This window comes from Macaca thibetana, chromosome 3, assembly GCF_024542745.1.
Source record: "Macaca thibetana thibetana isolate TM-01 chromosome 3, ASM2454274v1, whole genome shotgun sequence".
NCBI classification, from domain to species: Eukaryota; Metazoa; Chordata; class Mammalia; order Primates; family Cercopithecidae; genus Macaca; species Macaca thibetana.
Window position 1 is genome coordinate 128,422,009 of NC_065580.1, and position 20,405 is coordinate 128,442,413.

Here is a 20,405-nt window from a genome sequence, read left to right on the forward strand (position 1 = left end):
AGCCTATTATGGAGCATCTGTTACACAGCAACCACTGTCATATTTGTTTGCCACATTTATATAAAAAAACATCCTCATAACTTATGAAGTATTCCTAGCTCTTACCTGAACAAATTGGCTCAATAAATAAATAAACTTACGTCAATTATAACAAGAGAAAAGAATAAGAAATATAGGCTTATATAGGATTCTCCATTTAAAAGAACAAATGGAATGTTCTAACTAAATACAATATAATTAATAAACAATTTTGGAAATACATCTAAAATTATCTTGTGTGCAGCACTAAATTTTATAAAAATCATTCTTACAATCCATGAACAGCTCATATAATAAATACCTCATAAACTATAAAAGAAAAAAATGGTAAGAAACAAGAAAATTATAGGTCTAGCATGACTAAGAGGCAAGTAAAAACAACATTTGCATGGAGAGATTCTGAATCATAAGTCAGAAGATTTGAAAGTAATGAATTCAATACAAAGCAGAGTATATATTTACTTTCAGCATTTTTGAAGTTTTCAGTGGTCTAGTAAATTACTTTATTAAAATATTTGTTTTGTTCCAATATTGCTCTTTTCTTTTGAAAATAGGTACAAACTCACACTCACACAAAAACACTCCATAATTTTCTGGCACCTAAGGTTTAATTTTAGGGTAATATACGTGTATAGTTAACTCTATGTAAACCAATAGTAAAATTCTGTTGTTTGCAGGCAGAGAGACATGTTCAAAGAAAAATACATAACAAAATTTTTTAAATGTTTAGGCAGAACTCAGAATTTTAAGACTCGGGATTTTATTTATACTTGTATATAATTTTTATTATGCCCATGAAAATGACCCTATAGTCAATAGCAATTTACTTGTACATTTTAAAGTAACTAGAAGTATAGAATTGGTTTGTAATACAAATGATAAACGCTGGAGTTGATGGGTACTTCATTTGCCCTAATGTGATTAATATATATTTATATGCCTGTATCAAAATATGCCATATATGGCATAAATATATACACACACTATGTACCCATAAAATTTAAGAAAAATATGTTTAAATAAGAAAAAAGAATAAAAATTTAACCTATGGGAACAATGTTCTTTAATTAAGTTCTTTAGTTTAAAGTCACTGGCAAGAGGAATTATTAGAGATGTTAGTCCACTATGTTATTAAACAGTACAATGTCACTATCTTTTACCTACACCCTTAAGTAAGGTGGGATAGGTTAGTTAGTGGCGTAATAACACTTCATTGAATGCATAATGGTCTTAACACGTTAAAAAAAAGTTTAATTAAAAAATTAACTTCACAATAATCTAAAATTTTTAAAAATGTGCTGCATTTTATTACATAGAAATACAATTAGTAAGCCAGGCGCGGTGGCTCACGCCTGTAATCCCAGCACTTTGGGAGGCCGAGGCGGGCGGATCACAAGGTCAGGAGATCCAGACCATGGTGAAACCCCGTCTCTACTAAAAATAGAAAAAAATTAGCCGGGCGCAGTGGCCGGCGCCGGTAGTCCCAGCTACTCCGGAGGCTGAGGCAGGAGAATGGCGTGAACCCGGGAGGCGGAGCTTGCAGTGAGCCGAGATTGCGCCACTGCACTCCTGCCTGGGCGACAGAGCAAGACTCCGTCTCAAAAAAAAAAAAAAAAAAAAAAAAAAAAAAAAAGAAATACAATTAGTAAAATGATATACTACTAATTTTAATTTAATTTTAACTAAAACAAAAGATATTTTCACTAGAATGCAGAAGAATATTCCTCTGAACACCTCCCTCATACGTCAATCAATATTATAAATTAAACACAAAGCGCCTGTCCACTTAGATTTTTATCATGCATCCTACATTGTAATGTCTTTACTCTTCCATAGGAAAGGTCAAAAATAATGCCCACCTAACAAAAAAGAATGTCTCATGTCCTTGATGAAGCAACAATTGATCACATGCTTTTACATGTGAATACAATAGGAATGAAGAGCATGAAGTAATTTGAGTTGAATTACATCACTCACTTTTAAAAAATTCTGTAATTTTTTCAAAGAAAAAAGTATACTTTAAATGTTATTATAACTAAAAATATTTCTAACTCTTTTAAAGTTATATACAAATAATTTATCTATCAACTTTAATTTTGGAGCATTTTCTGTACTCAGCACACTGATTAAGTGCAATGTCTGAAGTGTCAGTGCCTTAGATATTTCTACTGTGAATTCTCTGATATTTACACCCAGTTAATTTTGCATTAAATTTCTTTTATACTTACTGCATCTTCAAAAATATATTTTAGTATGAGTCCCCTGGTGTTTTCTAAGCAGTAGTTCTTGAAAAAATATTTTTCCAAATATATTACATTTGCAGTTTTTCTCCAATATAAACTCCCTGATGTTAATCAAAATTTGATCACTGCTTCAGGATTTTCCTTTAGTACATAATGTGTACAACAAAATCTGTGATACAAGTAAAGACACTACAACCCTCTTTATGTTCCTAATGTTTGTCTTCAAACTGCTTATATCTCTTTAAAGGCTTATATTTGTCAGGCACAGCAACTCACACCTATAATCCCAGCAATTTGGGAGGCAGAGGCAGGTTGATCATTTGAGGTCAGGAGTTCAAGACCAGGGTGGCCCACATGGTGACAGTCAGTCTCTACTAAAAATAAAAACAATTAGCCAAACGTGGTGGTGTGCGCCTGTAGTCTCAGCTACTCTGGAGGCTAAGGCAGGAGAATTGCTTGAACCTGGGAGGCAGAGGTTGCAGTAAGCCAAGATCACATCACTGCATTCCAGCCTGGGTGACAGAGCAAGACTCCATCTAAAAAAGAAAGTTTTTGTTTTCTGAGTTTTTTACACTAACTGCATTTATAATGCTTTTATTAAGCAATAACTCTCTAATGTTGAGTAAGATGTAACCAGGTATTAATGGCTTTTCCACATTTATATTGGTACAATTTTTCTGAAGGGCTTTCCTGTGCAATAAGGTGTGAAAATTAATTAAAATTTTTACCACATTCTTCGCACTTCTGGGAGTTTTCTCCAGTATAAATTATCTTACTTATAATCAAGTGTGACAACCATTTAAAGACTTTGTAACATTCTTCACATTTTTAGGATTTCTCACCAGTATGATTGCTTTTATGGTTAGAAAAGTTTGAAGGTGTTTTCAAAATCATTGTCTCATCTTTTAGGTTTGTAAAGTTTCCAGTATTAATTTTCTTACGTTTAGTAAAGTTTGAGATTTAGTTAAAAGCATTGCCACATTGTTCACATTTGCAGGGTTTCTCTCAAGTATGAATTGTCTTACGTGGAGTAAGGGTTGAGGATAGGTTAGCTTTGCCACATTCTTCACATTTGTAGGGTTTCACTCCAGTAGGATTTTTCTTACGTGCAGTAAGGTTTGAGGATAAGTTAAAAGCTTTGCCACGTTCTTCACATTTGTAGAGTTTCTCTCCAGTATGAATTATCTTATGTACAGCAAGGTGTGAGAACTGTTTAAAAGCTTTATCACATTCTTTACATTTGTATGGTTTCTCTCCAGTATGAATTACCTTATGCTTAGTAAGAGTTGAGGACCGGTTAAAGGCCTTGCCACATTCTTCGCATTTGTAGGATTTCTCTCCTGTATGAATTTTTTTATGTTCTGTAAGGTTTGAAGATCTGTTAAAAACTTTGCCACATTCTTCACATTTGTAGCATTTCTCTCCAGTGTGAATTATTTTATGTGTAGAAACGGTTGAAGACTGGTTAAAAGCTTTACCACATTTTTCACATTTGTAAGGTTTCTCTCCTGTATGAATTTTCTTATTTGTAGTAAGTTTTGAGGATTGACTGAAAGTTTTGCCACATTCTTCACATTTGTAAGGTTTCTCTCCTGTATGAATTCCTTTGTCTATAGTAAGAGTTGACACTTGGTTAAAAGCTTTGCCACATTCTTCACACTTGCAGGATTTCTCTCCAGTATGAACTTTCTTATGTGTAGTAAGGTTTACGTATAAGTTGAAAGCTTTGCCACATTCTTCACATTTATATGGTTTCTCTCCAGTATGAATTATTTTATGTGTAGTAAGGGTTGAGAACTGGTTAAAAGCTTTTCCACATTCTTCACATTTGTAAGGTTTCTCTCCAGTATGAATTTTCTTATGTTTAGTAAGGTTTGAAGATCGGTTAAAAGCTTTGCCACATTCTTCACATTTGTAGGATTTTTCTCCAGTATGAATTTTTTTATGTTCAGTAAGGTTTGATGATCCATTAAAAGCTTTGCCACATTCTTCACATTTGTAGGGTTTCTCTCCAGTATGAATTATCTTATGTGTAGTAAGGGTCGAAGATCGGGTAAAAGCTTTGTCACATTCATCACCTTTGTATAGCTTCTCTCCAGTATGAATCATCTTATGTTTAGTAAAAGTTGAGAAATTATTAGAAGTTTTGCCACATTCTTCACACTTGTAAGGTTTCTCTCCAGTATGAATTTTCTTATGTTCAATGAGTTTTGAGGATCGGGTAAAAGCTTTGCCACATTCATCACATTTGTACTGTTTCTCTTCAGTATGAATTATCTTATGTGTAGTAAGTGTTGAAGATCGGTTAAAAGCTTTGCCACATTCTTCACACTTGTAGGGTTTCTCTCCAAGATGAATTTTTTTATGTGAAGTAAGGTTGGAGGACAGGTTAAAAGCTTTGCCAGATTCTTCACATTTGTAGGGTTTCTCTCCAGTATGAATTATCTTATGTCCAATAAGGGCTGAAGATCAGTTAAAGGCTTTGCCACATTCTTCACATTTGTAGGGTTTCTCTCCAGTATGAATTTTCTTATATGTACTAAGTTTTGAGGATAGGTGGAAAACTTTGCCAGATTCTCTACATTTGTAGGGATTCTCTTCAGTGTGGATTATCTTATGTGCACTAAGGGCTGAAGACTGGTTAAAGGCTTTGCCATATTCTCCACATTTGTAGGGTTTCTCTCCAGTATGAATTAGCTTATGTCTAGTAAGGTTTGAGAGTTGGTTAAAAGCTTTGCCACATTCTTCACATTTGTAGAATTTCTCTGCAGTATGAATTTTCTTATGTTCAGTAAGGTTTGAAGATCAGTTAAATGCTTTGCCACATTCCTCATATTGTAGGGTTTCTCTCCGGTAGGAATTTTTTTATGGTAAGGTTTGAAGATTGTTTAAAAGCTTTGCCACATTCTTCACATTTGTAGGGCTTCTCTCCACTATGAATTCTCTTATGTGTAGTAAGGGTTGAGGACTGGTTAAAGGCTTTACCACATTCTTCACATTTGTACAGTTTCTCTCCAGTATGAATGCACTTATGTTCAGTGAGTTTTGAGGATCAGTTAAAAGCTTTGCCGCATTCTTCACATTCATAAGGTTTCTCTCCCGTACGAATGATCTTATGTGTATTAAAGGTTGAGAACTGGTTAAAAACCTTGCCACATTCTTTACATTTGTATGGTTTCTCTCCAGTATGAATTAACTTATGTTCAGTAAGCTTTGAGGCTTGCTTAAAAGCTCTATCACATTTCTCACATTTGCAGGGTTTTCCCCCAGTATGAATCGTATTATGTGTAGTAAGAGTTGATGACTGGTTAAAGGCTCTGCCACATTCTTCACATTTGTAGGGTTTCTCTTCAGTATGAATTCTCTTATGTCTAACAAGGTGTGAGGTCTGGTTAAAGGCTTTGCCACATTCTTTACATTTGTAAGGTTTTTCTCTCGTATGAATTCTCTTATGTTTATTAAGGGTTGAGGACCAGTTAAAGGCTCTTCCACATTCTTCATATTTGTAGAAATTCACTCTAATATGGATTCTTTTTTGTTGAGTTAGGTGTGAAAGCATGCAAAATGTTTTGCCACATTCTTTACATTTAAAATGTTTATTTTCAGTATGCCTCATCTTGTGTCTATTTGAATTTGAAATTTTATGGAAAACTTTTACATATTTATCACATTGAAATATTTTGTTCAAGGTAGTTTTCAAACATTGGTTAAGTCCACTATAATCTCCTTTGTGCTGCTTACACTCAACCACACTTTTACAGCCTTTTCTTAACTTTAAATTCTCATATCCACATTTTCTGTATCTTCTTAGGCTCACTTTTTGGAAAGAATCTCTCACATTCTGCTCTGGCCAAAGGTGTTGGGCAAAATAATAAAACATAACTGAAAGAAATAAAAATAACAAATTACTTCACTTGCTCAACTCAGATGAATATACTTTACAAATCTAACCCATAAAGTTACACAAACTACATAAGCAAGATGGCATAGCAAAATACCACAGGTTTGAATTCCTTCATAGGCACATAAATGTAACAAAAGCATACTGACCAAAATGCATTTGTGGAAAATTTATACATGAGTTAAGTGTGTGTAGTGTTCCAGGTTAGCACAATGCCAAAAGCCACATCTAAGGAAAAGAAAAGTCTGTTACATTTACCCAACACAGTTCTTTCTGTTTCTCAATATAACATAGTGTCTTTAGAAGTAAATGACCAACTTTTGCTTTCTTTTTCAAAAGACAAGAAAAATAACACACCCACATCTTTATTTCTGGCTTTATTAGGAGCTTTTGCTGACACTGGTTTCTGTCTCCTACAACATAAAGTGCAAAAATTAACAGTGGTATACTTTGGAATGACATTTTGAGTCTACTGAGATCAAAGGTAAATGTTACAGCAGGAAAGAGACTATACTACAGACAGAGAACAGTTGTAGCAAGTGATGACTATTAAGAAGAAACATGAATAAAGTCTTTTAACTAAAAAACAACTAGAACATTTCAGACAAGACACATCCTAAGAACATATTTGAAAGACTCTCAGGATCTCTAGCTAAGACAAACGGTCTCAAACGTTGCCAGGACAAAGCTACATTATAGACACTGTGATAGGTAGCTTGTTTTCAATGTTCAAATTTCAATTAAAGATTACAATGTATACAAAATTTTAGGGCAACATAGCTCTATCAAATATTATAAAATTTTCAGAAAGCAACCATTAAAAAAATTAATTTTAAAAAGTTAACATAAATTGAATAATACTCCATGAATGAAATAGGAACACAGACAACTATTAAAAATCAGAAAAATTGGGATAACAGAAATATTAAAAATATCAAAAAACAGAAATTGTGAAGGTAGAAAATACAAAAAAGGAACTGAAATATTATAAGAAAAAATGATGTAAAAATGAAAAAGCTTAACAAAGAAACTAGATACATGCAAAGATATTTACAATAAGAACATATATAAGTACAATTTTAAAAGTCACAGACAAGAGAATCTTGTGAGTTTCAAGATAAAAATGATGTGTTATTTATAAGAATAGTCTTTGAGGTAATGAGTGAATTTCTCAAGAAAATTTTGCAGGCCAGAAGGGAACTGTGTGACATTGTCAAAGTCCTGAAGAAAATAGCTGTAGCAAATACCAGCAGCAAATCTGTCCTGCCAAATAAAAAGAAAAAGCCAATCCAAAATAGCTAAATCCTGAAAACGTATACTGGCACTGCGTATGCCTTACATATGCAACTATATTTCAAAACCATAGTAGTAAAAACAGAATGGAATACACAGAAAAATAAACAACAACAACAACAAATAACAATGGAACAGAAACCACTACTCACACATTTCAGACTTGATGCAAAAAGAATTTAAAAAACTGTTTAACATAGAGTTTCTCAAAATTATGCACATTTGTGTATCCCCCAAAACAACAACAACAACAACAACAACAAAAAAAAAAACAGTCAGATTGTGCAGTCTTTTATATCCCATGAAGAGGACATTGGCTTTCACTGTGAAACTGAAGACAGATCACTAAAGGGAAAAAGGAATCCTTAGAGAACTGAAAAACAAGACAGAAAATGTCCTATGCGAGAGAAAAAAAAAAAAAAACTCAGGTTTTCCAAAAACTATTTCCTTTGGAACACAGCTTACCAAATCACATTTTAAGCAGTGTCCTTCTCGTTGGCCTTTTGACCTCTTCTCTGTACCATCTGTGTATTCACTCTCACTTACCTGAATGTTTAGCTACCATCTCAGGTCTCTTCATATCCCAGGGCTCTTTTTCTTGCTCCAGACAGCTAATCAGGTCTGGCTTACAGATAGCAATACCTGTTTTATTGAAAATAAATAACATAAATCTTGCACATATTATCCAATTACCAACCTAGTAGTGTGCTCAGTAAAGAGAATGTAATAGAATATTCTAGTACATTAATCCCCAAATGCTAATTTATGACAAAAATTTCTAAAGATTTAGAAAATATTTTAAATTTGTAGTTTCTTAATTTCACTACCTTGTACTACTGAATCAAAACAATTGGTGTTGGGAGTTAGATTTTAAGGTATGGGCAAAAATATTTTATGCCAATAAATTTCAAAAATTACCACTAATCAAGACAGAATGATAAAGATCAGCTCAGGAATGCAGAAAGTTATGGTAAAGATGAAATATCTTGAAGAAACTATTTTCTACAATGACAAATCTAAAAGATTTTTTTTTGAAAACAGGGATCCGAAACTCATTTATGCAAAGCATAAATCACCAAAAAACATTCTAGAAAAAAGAGAAATAAAACCTTTAGGATATATTAGAAAATGTGTATTGAAGTTACCCTCACCCAAGAAAACCAGGTTTCTGTAGTTCTCTAACATCACATGCCTATATAAACTCTGCTGTGCACTGTCCAGGCACTGCCACTCCTCCAAAGAGAATTCTATGGCCACATCCATAAACGTCAATGGTCCCTGAAAAACACAAAAACACACACACACACAAAATCACATACATTTGCCAAGTGACCATGGGCGTAATTTTAAATTTCAAAGTAAAATAAGACAGTAAAGAAAACTGGTTCTGACTTACAGGAGTGAATGAAATTATCCCTAAAATAATTCTTAACATAGAAATATTTTCTAATGTATTATCTAACCCTGAGAAAAGAAAGTGGCATAAGAGCCACAACATCTGTGTGTATATATGGTACTTTTCTGGTTAATAGAGTATAAATTAGGGCATAAACACAAACATGTCTATTTTCAAATGCTATATCTGCATCATACAGAATGAGTTGTGTATATTTTTGAGATGAAAAAGACATGTTGAGTTAAAAGGCGCCTCACGGCCGGGCGCACTGGCCCAAGCCTGTAATCCCAGCACTTTGGGAGGCTGAGACGGGCGGATCACGAGGTCAGGAGATCGAGACCATCCTGGCTAACACGGTGAAACCCCGTCTCTACTAAAAAAAAAAAAAAACTAGCTGGGCGAGGTGGTGGGCGCCTGTAGTCCCAAATACTCGGGAGGCTGAGGCAGGAGAATGGCCTAAACCTGGGAGGCGGAGCTTGCAGTGAGCTGAGATCAGGCCACTGCACTCCAGCCTGGGCAACAGGGCGAGACTCCGTCTCAAAAAAAAAAAAAAAAGGTACCTCACAAATTTTAATGTGTACGATAAACTTGAGATCTTGTTAATGCAGATTATCTTTTCAGAAGATCTGGAATCGTTTGATATTCTAAATTTCTAACAAGTTCACCAGTAATGTCAATGTTTTTGGCCCACTTACTGTCAAACATCCAGTAAGTGGATGAGCCCATGTTTTTCCCAGTTTCTCTGGCCTGTAAAAAGGGATGACAGTTTTCATTTTCCTAAGGCAGATACATGCACAGAAAATCTAAGGCAGCTGCCAGATTAAATGTTATGGTTTATGCACATCAGCAGCATAAAGATACTTCATAATGAAGAGAAAAATAATTATAGTAAAGAAATCTGTCCAAGAGCTCTTTAACCAAGTGAATCATTAACATCAACTGCACTAGGACAAATTTTTGTAATGTGCTGATGCACACAGAAAAATGCAGCATCACTGCTGTGATACTGATCTCAAAAGTAAATTAGAGTTTGAATTTAACCACAAAAAAATTAGTTTTATGGGAACTTCAAGATACAGATAATTCGTATGTTCTGTAATTTTTAATAGTGATTTTAAGTAGTCTTTCTTTAGCACCCTAAAGAGCAGGTATCCATCTCCTAATAATTTGTTTCAGAACTTTCTGGGTAATAAATGCCATTCTGTTTGAAAGAACATTTTGTTAATCGTGTTCTGCATAGAGCTAATGGAGAACAGAGATGGAACCGCAACATTACATGTTCTCCTTCTTTACTAAAGACCCCAGCTTTTCCCCAATAGGAATCTTGAGTAGTCACACCTTCCCATGTTCAGCAGCCACAGAGGGAACATTTTTCATGTTGCAGATTATAAATTCATAATGAGATTTCTACATAGCACATAAAGAGCCATGACGTAGAGATGTAGAGAAGCCTCTGGTACATAGGAAAAAACATTTTTCAGGGACCCTTGACTATCACAAGAATTTTTAAAAGTAGTTAAAACAAACTCATTAGGGAGAAACAACACAATTAGAGAAGTAAAGGTTTGCAAGAACTAAACGCATGGCATCCCAGGAGGCAGAGTGGACACAGCTCTCGATCTGAGACACGTTAAGCTAAAAAAAAAAAAAGGCCATTTTTTCCTCTTTCTCCTCTTTCTCTGGGATTCCTTTTAAGATGAGATTCTATGGACAAATTACACCTGCATGTTGGGAATATGCTTTTAAAGGTGTCAGCACCACCTGTTTACTTGCTACCACCACACCCACAAGCAGAAGGATCAAGACCTGCAGAAAAAGTCCACCCATTTTTGTCCTTTATAACAGAAGAAATTCAGGAAAAATAATCTGCTCCATGGAAATAAAAATGTAAGTTTCCGATCAGGTATGGTGGCTCACGCCTATAATACCAGCACTTTGGGAGGTCGAGGCAGGCGGATCACGAGGTCAGGAGATCGAGACCATCCTGGCTAACATGGTGAAACCCCATCTCTAGTAAAAATACAAAAATTAGCTAGGTGTGGTGGCGGAGTCCCAGCTACTCTGGAGGCTGAGGCAGGAGAATGGCATGAAACCAGGAGGTGGAGCTTGCAGTGAGCAGAGATCACGACACTGCACTCCAACCTGGGCAACAAAATGAGATTCTGTCTAAAAAAAAAAAAAAAAAAAAAAAAAAGTAAATTTCCCTGTTCCTGTCCTAATGTGCCCTCCACTGCCACAGACACCAGTAATTTCTGCTACGGTAATGGAAATATGGGCCACACTGCCCTCTTCCTACCAAATCCAAATAGGTACAGCCCTGTGACCACCCTTTATTGCAAAAGAAAACTTAACTCTCAGGCTGGGCACAGTGGCTGACAACTCTAATTCCAGCACTTTGGGAGGCAGAGGCAAGTGGATCACTTGAGGCCAGGAGTTCAAGACCAGCCTGGCCAACATGGTGAAACCCTATCTCTAACAACAACAAAAAATTAGCAGGGTGTTGTGGTAAATGCCTGCAGTCCCAGGTACTTCAAAGGCTGAGGCAGGAGAATCACTTGCACCTGGGAGGTGAAGGTTGAAGTGAGCAAAGATCATGCCACTGCACTCCAGCCTGGGTGACAGAGCAAGAGTGGGTCTCAAAAAACAAAACAAAACGCAACTCAATTCACATGAATGTATCTTGAACAACTCATACCTGATTCTGTCCTCACCTTGGAGTCACATGAGAAACTTAACTAAAACAACATGGATGCTTCCACCCAGAGTAATAAACATGTGGAAAGGGCACGAGTAAAGAAATTTCTGCAAATTGGTCATGTAATCCTAATTAGAAGCCTGGGCTAATAACCACTTAGCTAAGCATTGCCTTCCAAGCATTGAGCTTATAAATCACTTGGTGATTTTGGCCCCACTCTATGTAATGAGATTCTGCAGGTTTGGAAAGGGTTCATGAATGGGTGTTTCAAACAAGTCCCCTGTGAATGCTCCTCCTGGGCTCGTTATTAGCATTAGTTAGAGAAAACAGGCACAGCACAGTCCCTTACACTCAGCATTCTTGTCACGACACAAATACTTCTATGACAAATGAAGACAATCAACTTTCATATTCTTTGCTGGCTCTAAAGTTTACAGAACAAACAGAAGGCAGCCGTATCTGAATAAATCTGCATTTGAAAAACATTTTCACATGTACTAATGCAATGCTTATAAAGCAGGTACTGTGTGCTGAAGAGGGTATTACAGAGCACTTTACTGGGAATTACACATGTGATTTAATCCTCACAACACCTTGGGAGCTGGTACTAAATGTTTAATAATTCTCAGGATTTACATTAAAAGTGCAGCATTTTTATTTGTTCTCTTTCTCTGTCACTGATTTTATTTAAAAATGTACAGAATAAAAGCTAAATACAGACAGAGGAGAAGGATACAGAAAGAAAAAGTTTAATGTAGCTTAAATAAATTTTTATTGTGTTTGTATTTATTTTTTTGTGACTTGTGGAGCAACTACTGCATCTGCAGGAATAGAAAACAGTTTGCTAAATGGAATATCTCTGCAAGCACTGGTTTTAATAAAAATTTAAAAATTAAGATTCATACATTTTTTTCTATTTATCTGCTTTTGGGTTTCAGAAAATTGTGTGCACTGGCTCTAGAAAGGCTGCAGGATTCACTATCCAATACTCTGATCTCTTCTAATCAGTTCTGTGAGACAAGGCTCCAGGGTGGGGCCAGACCTAAATAAGGCCTCCAAAAAGGGTGAATCTGAACAGGGCTGGGGCAGAGAGTGGACCCTATATAGAATTCTGCTCTCTATGCCCCTGGGGTATTTCCAGTTCTGTTTTTCCTAAGTTTACCTAAAAGAAAACTAAATCACACAGTTGTGAAATTTTAATCTTTTGTAGCCACTGCCCTGTTAATTTTATAACATATGCTAATAAGCAATTTAAACAAATCTCTTAGGGTTTTGTAGGGTAATTTTATTAGAAGATAAATATGTATTCTTAGCAAGGTATAAGAAATAAGAATAATAAAACGCTTTTGTCCGTAAACATCCACTCAAATGATGACATCAGAAGTTACAAAAATATAAAGAAAGTTGCCCAAATAAACCCCCCCCTTTTTTTTTTTTTGCACACATCTATTCATTGTGCTAACCATATGATGTTTAATTCAACCAAGTTGAATTCAGTTACTTGTCTAAATTAACAGTTTCTGGATGGTAGGGACAATAATGCTTCATCTATTTTTCTAATGGCCATATGAAATGGTAGCAATTAGTTTATCTGTTTGAGTCTCCAGACCTCTTCCTTGTTTTTCACTGACGTACCAGGAAACTGGAGAAACTCTCATCTGGGTACCAAGCAAAGACATCTCTTGTATGAGGGGAGGGACAAACACAGGATGACTCATTTCTCTTACACTGAGAGAGAAGCTGAATTAACTGTTTTTGTCAGCCTGACACAGTTCTGCAGTGGACATCCTCAAATGTCTGAGAGATGCCTAGGTGATTGTGAGAAGATTCCCAGTGACCCTGGGCTGATTGCTTAAGGATAAGCTAAGCAGGGAAGACTCAGGCTGATTCTAAATAGAAAATGGAACTGCCCTGGTGGACCTCCAGAACCTGGATCACCTGTCTTGATTGGCAAGCTCTTGGGTAGGAAGGACAAGAATACTCCAGTATCCTATTTTACAGGTAGGTATAGTTGTGGTCATGGCTCTGGATACTTTGTGACCTTGATCTCTCACTCCTAAGATGCCTGTTTACACTTACAGATTCTGCCATCAGATTCTATTTACATCTGGAGCCTCTTACATTACTGTAGCAGGTCATTGAACAAGATCTGAAAAGTTCAAAGAGCCACGCTCTTAAAGAGGGGGCTTTAAGATGTCTATGTTGACATCTCACAATGCAGAAAATGCCTCCTGCTGGTTTCCTGTACATTCTCAATCCAAAGTCTGGCCCTGCTTTGTAAATATTAGGCAGAGGCCAGACCTTTTATGCAGATTCTAGGTCGAATCAACCTGGCTCTGCATTCTTGAGTGTTACAGCAAGCAGAGTACAACAAAAAAGAGATTCCCTCTTAGAGGCTGCTCTAGCACATTCTAAATGATATGTCTACCTAAAAGGAAATCACTGATGCAACATGAATAGTTCATTTGAACCAACCCAGAGGATTGTAACCTGAGGATTGTAACCTGGGAGCAAAAATTCAAGTTGCCTGGAATCTACACTTGGATGAGCAGCAGTTACAAGTGGATTTGTGAAGGCAAAATGAGAGGACAGAGAGTGGGCTCATACATATTGGTTTGTCAGAAATTCTTTTTATTCACAAAAATTAACATTGACTACTAATTGGATATACATTGTTAAGCTATAGGGTGTGAGTTATAGTGTCCAGCATGTCATTATTAGTTTAATTTATACCTACTTGTGGCAATAGCAAGCAGTTTCAACAAGTAAATACACAGTTCAAAGAAGGGAGAAAGGCATAGCTGTGGTCTAATTTTAATGTCTCTTTGAGCCTTATAACTAAAATAATTTGCATTTCTCAAATAAAGGTTTTTTCCCCCCCCAAATCTCAAGACCGAGATTCAGAATTTGGAGCTGCAAATTTAGGTCCTGGATGGGTGGAGTAGCAACAGGTGTCATCTACACATTTGTGGGCATTTTAAAAAGAGGAGAAAGGGGAAAGTGGAAAGTCTCATGCCTACATGTCTAGTCAATGCATGAATGTTACTCTAACTGGGTTTCTGGGCCCCATGGTCTCTGAATCAGCTTAAGGTCTAAAGACACAAGAGTCACTGAAAGAGGTAAAATGGTTGATTGCTGTTCTGTGAAGTATTTAGACATCCGGTCTAGCTTCTCTAGATGTGATTATACAGGACTAGATACCAAATAGGCAGAGGCACGATCTGCCTGCATATTCAGGGGACAGCATGCATTTTGCAGAACAATTGTGAGTTGACTGGAAACCTGAGATAGAAAGGCCCATCTAGATTAAAGCTTGGTTGGCACCTTATATGTTTATATCATGTGTGGTAACTTAAAACAGTGTTTGCAATATAAAATTAAAAGTTTTCTGCAGCCCCAGAGTAACTCCACAATGACACAACAGAAAGAAAACTGTTTCATTACACAATTAAACCAGAATGTGACATGCATCACAGTCAATCTGCTTAAGAGATTGCAAAGACATACTTGTATATTAATTGGTTATAATCAATGACAAAATAACTTTTCACATCTTTATGACAAGAGGTAATTTTGCAACTTGAAGCCAAGTGCCTGCTGAAGGTACGTTCTCCCTTTCCTACAGAAATGTTTGAATAGCGTTGAATATCTTTATTTTTTTTTAAATTTTTTTCTCCACTTAAATTTTATTTCTTACAAATATTGTTCATGTTGAAGTGAACCTATACAAACACTTCTCTCCAATGTTCAAAACCATCTTGATTATTCTTTTTTTTATTATTATTATACTATAAGTTCTAGGGTACATGTGCACAATGTGCAGGTTACATATGTATACATGTGCCATGTTGGTGTGCTGTACCCATTAACTCGTCATTTACATTAGGTATATGTCCTAATGCTATCCCTCCCTCTTGTCCCCTCCCCACAATAGGCCCCGGTGTGTGATGTACCCCTTCCTGTGTCCAAATGATCTCATTGTTCAATTCCCACCTATGAGTGAGAACATGCGGTGTTTGGTTTTCTGTTCTTGCAATAGTTTGCTGAGAATGATGGTTTCCAGCTGCATCCATGTCCCTACAAAGGACACAAACTCATCCTTTTTTATAGCTGCGTAGTATTCCATGGTGTATATGTGCCACATTTTCTTAATCCAGTCTGTCACTGATGGACATCTGCGTTGACTCCAAGTCTTTGCTATTGTGAACAGTGCTGCAATAAACATATGTGTGCATGTGTCTTTAGAGCAGCATGATTTATAATCCTTTGGGTATATACCCAGTAATGGGATGGCTGGGTCAAATGGTATTTCTAGTTCTAGATCCTTGAGGAATCGCCACACTGTTTTCCACAATGGTTGAACTAGTTTACAGTCCCACCAACAGTGTAAAAGTGCTCCTATTTCTCCACATCCTCTCCAGCACCTGTTTCCTGATTTTTTAATCATTGCCATTCTAACTAGTGTGGTTTTGATTTGCATTTCATTGAGGTTTTGATTTGCATTTCTCTGATGGTCAGTGATGATGAGCATTTTTTCATGTGTCTGTTGGCTGTATGAATGTCTTCTTTTAAGAAGTGTCTGTTCATATCCTTTGCCCACTTTTTGATGGAGTTGTTGTTTTATCGGGTAAATTTGTTTGAGTTCTTTGTAGGTTCTGGATATTAGCCCTTTGTCAGATGAGTAGATTGCAAAAATTTTCTCCCATTCTGTAGGTTGCCTGTTCACTCTGATGGTAGTTTCTTTTGCTGTGCAGAAGCTCTTTAGTTTAATTAGATCCCATTTGTCAATTTTGGCTTTTGTTGCCATCGCTTTTGGTGTTTTAGTCATGAAGTCCTTGCCCATGCCTATGTCCTGAATGGTATTACCTAGATTTTCTTCTAGGGTTTTTATGGTTTTAGGTCTAACATTTAAGTCTCTAATCCATCTTGAATTAATTTTTGTATAAGGAGTAAGGAAAGGATCCAGTTTCAGCTTTCTACTTATGGCTAGCCAATTTTTCCAGCATCATTTATTAAACAGGAAATCCTTTCCCCATTTCTTGTTTTTGTCAGGTTTGTCAAAGATCAGATAGCTGTAGATGTGTGGTATTATTAATGAGGGCTCTGTTCTGTTCCATTGGTCTGTATCTCTGTTTTGGTACCAGTACCATGCTGTTTTGGTTACTGTAGCCTTGTAGTATAGTTTGAAGTCAGGTAGTGTGATGCCTCCAGCTTGGTTCTTTTGGCTTAGGATTGTCTTGGCAATGTGGGGTCTTTTTTGGTTCCATATGAACCTTAAAGCAGTTTTTTCCAATTCTATAAAGAAAGTCATTGGTAGCTTAATGGGGATGGCATTGAATCTATAAATTACCTTGGGCAGTATGGCCATTTTCACGATATTGATTCTACCTATCCAAGAGCATGGTATGTTTTTCCATTTGTTTATGTCCTCTTTTATTTCACTGAGCAGTGGTTTGTAGTTCTCCTTGAAGAGGTCCTTTACATCCCTTGTAAGTTGGATTCCTAGGTATTTTATTCTCTTTGAAGCTATTGTGAATGGGAGTTCATTTATTATTTGACTCTCTCTTTGTCTGTTACTGGTGTATAAGAATGCTTGTGATTTTTGCACATTCATTTTGTATCCTGAGACTTTGCGGAAGTTGCTTATCAGCTTAAGGAGATTTTGGGCTGAGATGATGGGGTTTTCTAAATATACAACCATGTCATGTGCAAAGAGGGACAATTCGACTTCTTCTTGTCCTAACTGAATACCCTTTCTTTCTTTCTCTTGTGTGATTGCCCTAGCCAGAACTTCCAACACTATGTTGAATAGGAGTGGTGAGAGAGGGCATCCCCGTCTTGTCTCACTTTTCAAAGGGAATGCTTCCAGTTTTTGCCCATTCAGTATGATATTGCGTGTGGGTTTGTCATAAATAGCTCTTATTATTTTGAGATACGTTCCATCAATACCGAATTTATTGAGAGTTTTTAGTATGAAGGGCTGTTGAATTTTGTCAAAGGCCTTTTCTGCATCTATTGAGATAATTATGTGGTTTTGTCTTTGGTTCTGTTTATATGCTGGATTATGTTTATTGATTTGCGAATGTTGAACCAGCCTTGCATCCCAGGGATGAAGCCCACTTGATCATGGTGGATAAGCTTTTTGATGTGCTGCTGGATTTGGTTTGCCAGTATTTTATTGAGGATTTTTGCATCGATGTTCATCAGGGATATTGGTCTAAAATTCTCTTTTTTTGTTGTGTCTCTGCCAGCCTTTGGTATCAGGATGATGTTGGCCTCATAAAATGAGTTAGGGAGGATTCCCTCTTTTTCTATTGATTGGAATAGTTTCAGAAGGAATAATACCAGCTCCTTCTTGTACCTCTGGTAGAATTCGGCTGTGAATCTGACTGGTCCTGGACTTTTTCTGGTTGGTAGGCTATTATTGCCTCAATTTCAGAGCCTGTTATTGGTCTATTCAGGGATTCAACTTTTTCCTGGTTTAGTCTTGGGAAAGTGTGAGGGTCCAGGAAATTATCCATTTCTTCTAGGTTTTCTAGTTTATTTGCAGAGAGGTGTTTATAGTATTCTCTGATGGTAGTTTGTATTTCTGTGGGGTCAGTGGTGATATCCCCTTTATCATGTTTTATTGTGTCTACTTGATTCTTCTCTTTTTTCTTTTTTTTTTTTTTTTTTTTTTTTTGAGACAGAGTCTCGCTCTGTCACCTAGGCTGGAGTACAGTGGCTCGACCTCGGCTCACTGCAAGCTCCACCTCCTGGGTTCAGGCCATTCTCCTGCCTCAGCCTCCGAAGTAGCTGGGACTACAGGTGCCCGCCACCACGCCCGGCTAATTTTTTGTATTTTAAGTAGAGACAGGGTTTCACCGTGTTAGCCAGGATGGTCTCGATCTCCTGACCTTGTGATCCACCCGCCTCGGCCTTCCAAAGTGCTGGGATTACAGGCGTGAGCCACCGCGCCCGGCTCTTTTTTCTTATTAGTCTTGCTAGCGGTCTATCAATTTTGTTGATCTTTTCAAAAAACCAGCTCCTGGATTCATTGAATTTTGGAGGGTTTCTTGTGTCTCTATCTCCTTCAGTTCTGCTCTGATCTTAGTTATTTCTTGCCTTCTGCTAGCTTTTGAATGTGTTTGCTCTTGCTTCTCTAGTTCTTTTAATTGTGATGTTAGGGTGTCAATTTTAGATCTTTTCTGCTTTCCCTTGTGGGCATTTAGTGCTATAAATTTCCCTCTATACACTACTTTAAATGTGTCCCAGAGATTCTGGTATGTTGTATCTTTGTTCTCACTGGTTTCAAAGAACATCTTTATTTCTGCCTTCATTTCGTTATGTACCCAGTAGTCATTCAGGAGGAGGTTGTTCAGTTTCCATGTAGTTGAGTGGTTTTGATTGAGTTTCTTAGTCCTGAGTTCTAGTTTGATTGCACTGTGGTCTGAGAGACAGTTTGTTATAATTTCTGGGGTTTTTTGCATTTGCTGAGGAGTGCTTTACTTCCAACTATGTGATCAATTTTGGAATAAGTGTGATGTGGTGCTGAGAAGAATGTATATTCTGTTGATTTGGGGTAGAGAGTTCTGTAGATGTCTATTAGGTCCAGTTGGTGCAGAGTTGAGTTCCATTTCTGGATATCCTTGTTAATTTTCTGTCTCGTTGATCTCTCTGATGTTGACAGTGAGGTGTTAAAGTTTTCCGTTATTATTGTATGGGAGTCTAAGTGTCTTTGTAAGTCTCTAAGGACTTGCTTTATGAATCTGGGTGATCCTGTATTGGGTGTATATATATTTAGGATAGTTAGCTCTTCCTGATCTTCTTGCTAGATCTTCCTCCATCCCTTTATTCTGAGCCTATGTGTGTCTCTGCATGTGAGATGGGTCTCCTGAATACAGCAAACTGATGGGTCTTGACTCTTTATCCAATTTGCCAGTCTGTGTCTTTTAATTGGACCATTTAGTCCATTTACATTTAAGGTTAATGTTGTTATGTCTGAACTTGATCCTGTCATTATGATATTAGCTGATTATTTTGCTCGTTAGTTGATGCAGTTTCCTCCTAGCATCGATGGACTTTACATTTTGGCATGTTTTCCCAATGGCTGGTACTGGTTTTTCCTTTCCATGTTTAGTGCTTCCTTCAGGATCTCTTGTAGGGCAGGCCTGGTGGTGACAAAATCTCTAAGCATTTGCTTGTCTGTAAAGGATTTTATTTCTCCTTCACTCATGAAACTTAGTTTGACTGGATATGAAATTTTGAGTTGAAAATTCTTTAAGAAGGTTGAATATTGGCCCCCACACTCTTCTGGCTTGTAGAGTTTCTGCCAAGAGATCTGCTGTTAGTCTGATGGGCTTCCCTTTGTGGGTAACCCGACCTTTCTCTCTGGCTGCCCTTAACATTTTTTCCTCCATTTCAACGTTGGTGAATCTGACAATTATGTGTCTTGGAGTTGCTCTTCTTGAGGAGTATCTTTGTGGTGTTCTCTGTATTTCCTGAATTTGAATGTTGGCCTGCCTTGCTAGGTTGAGGAAGTTCTCCTGGATGATATCCTGCAGAGTGTTTTCCAACTTGGTTCCATTTTCCCTGTCATTTTCAGGCACACCTATCAGATGTAGATTTGGTCTTTTCACGTAATCCCATACTTCTTGCAGGCTTTGTTCATTTCTTTTTACTCTTTTTTCTCTATGTTTCTCTTCTCGCTTCATTTCATTCATTTGAGCTTCGATCACTGATAATCTTTCTTCCAGTTGATCAAGTCGGTTACTGAAGCTTGTGCACTTGTCATGTAGTTCTCGTGTCATGGTTTTCATCTCTATCAGTTCTTTTAAGGTCTTTTCTGCATTGATTATT

At 36.8% G+C, this 20,405-nt stretch overlaps 1 protein-coding gene across 1 annotated transcript; it reads right to left on the minus strand.

Moving 5' to 3' along the window:
• Positions 1-621: 621 nt before the first annotated feature.
• On the minus strand, positions 622-9,221 carry LOC126950204 (zinc finger protein 91-like). Its single transcript, XM_050783480.1, is given in 5 exon segments — positions 622-5,116; positions 5,119-5,154; positions 5,157-6,164; positions 8,023-8,118; positions 8,628-9,221. Coding segments are annotated over 5 exon segments (3,081 nt in total). The 5' UTR covers positions 8,740-9,221; the 3' UTR covers positions 622-3,287.
• Between the last annotated feature and the right edge of the window lie 11,184 nt (positions 9,222-20,405).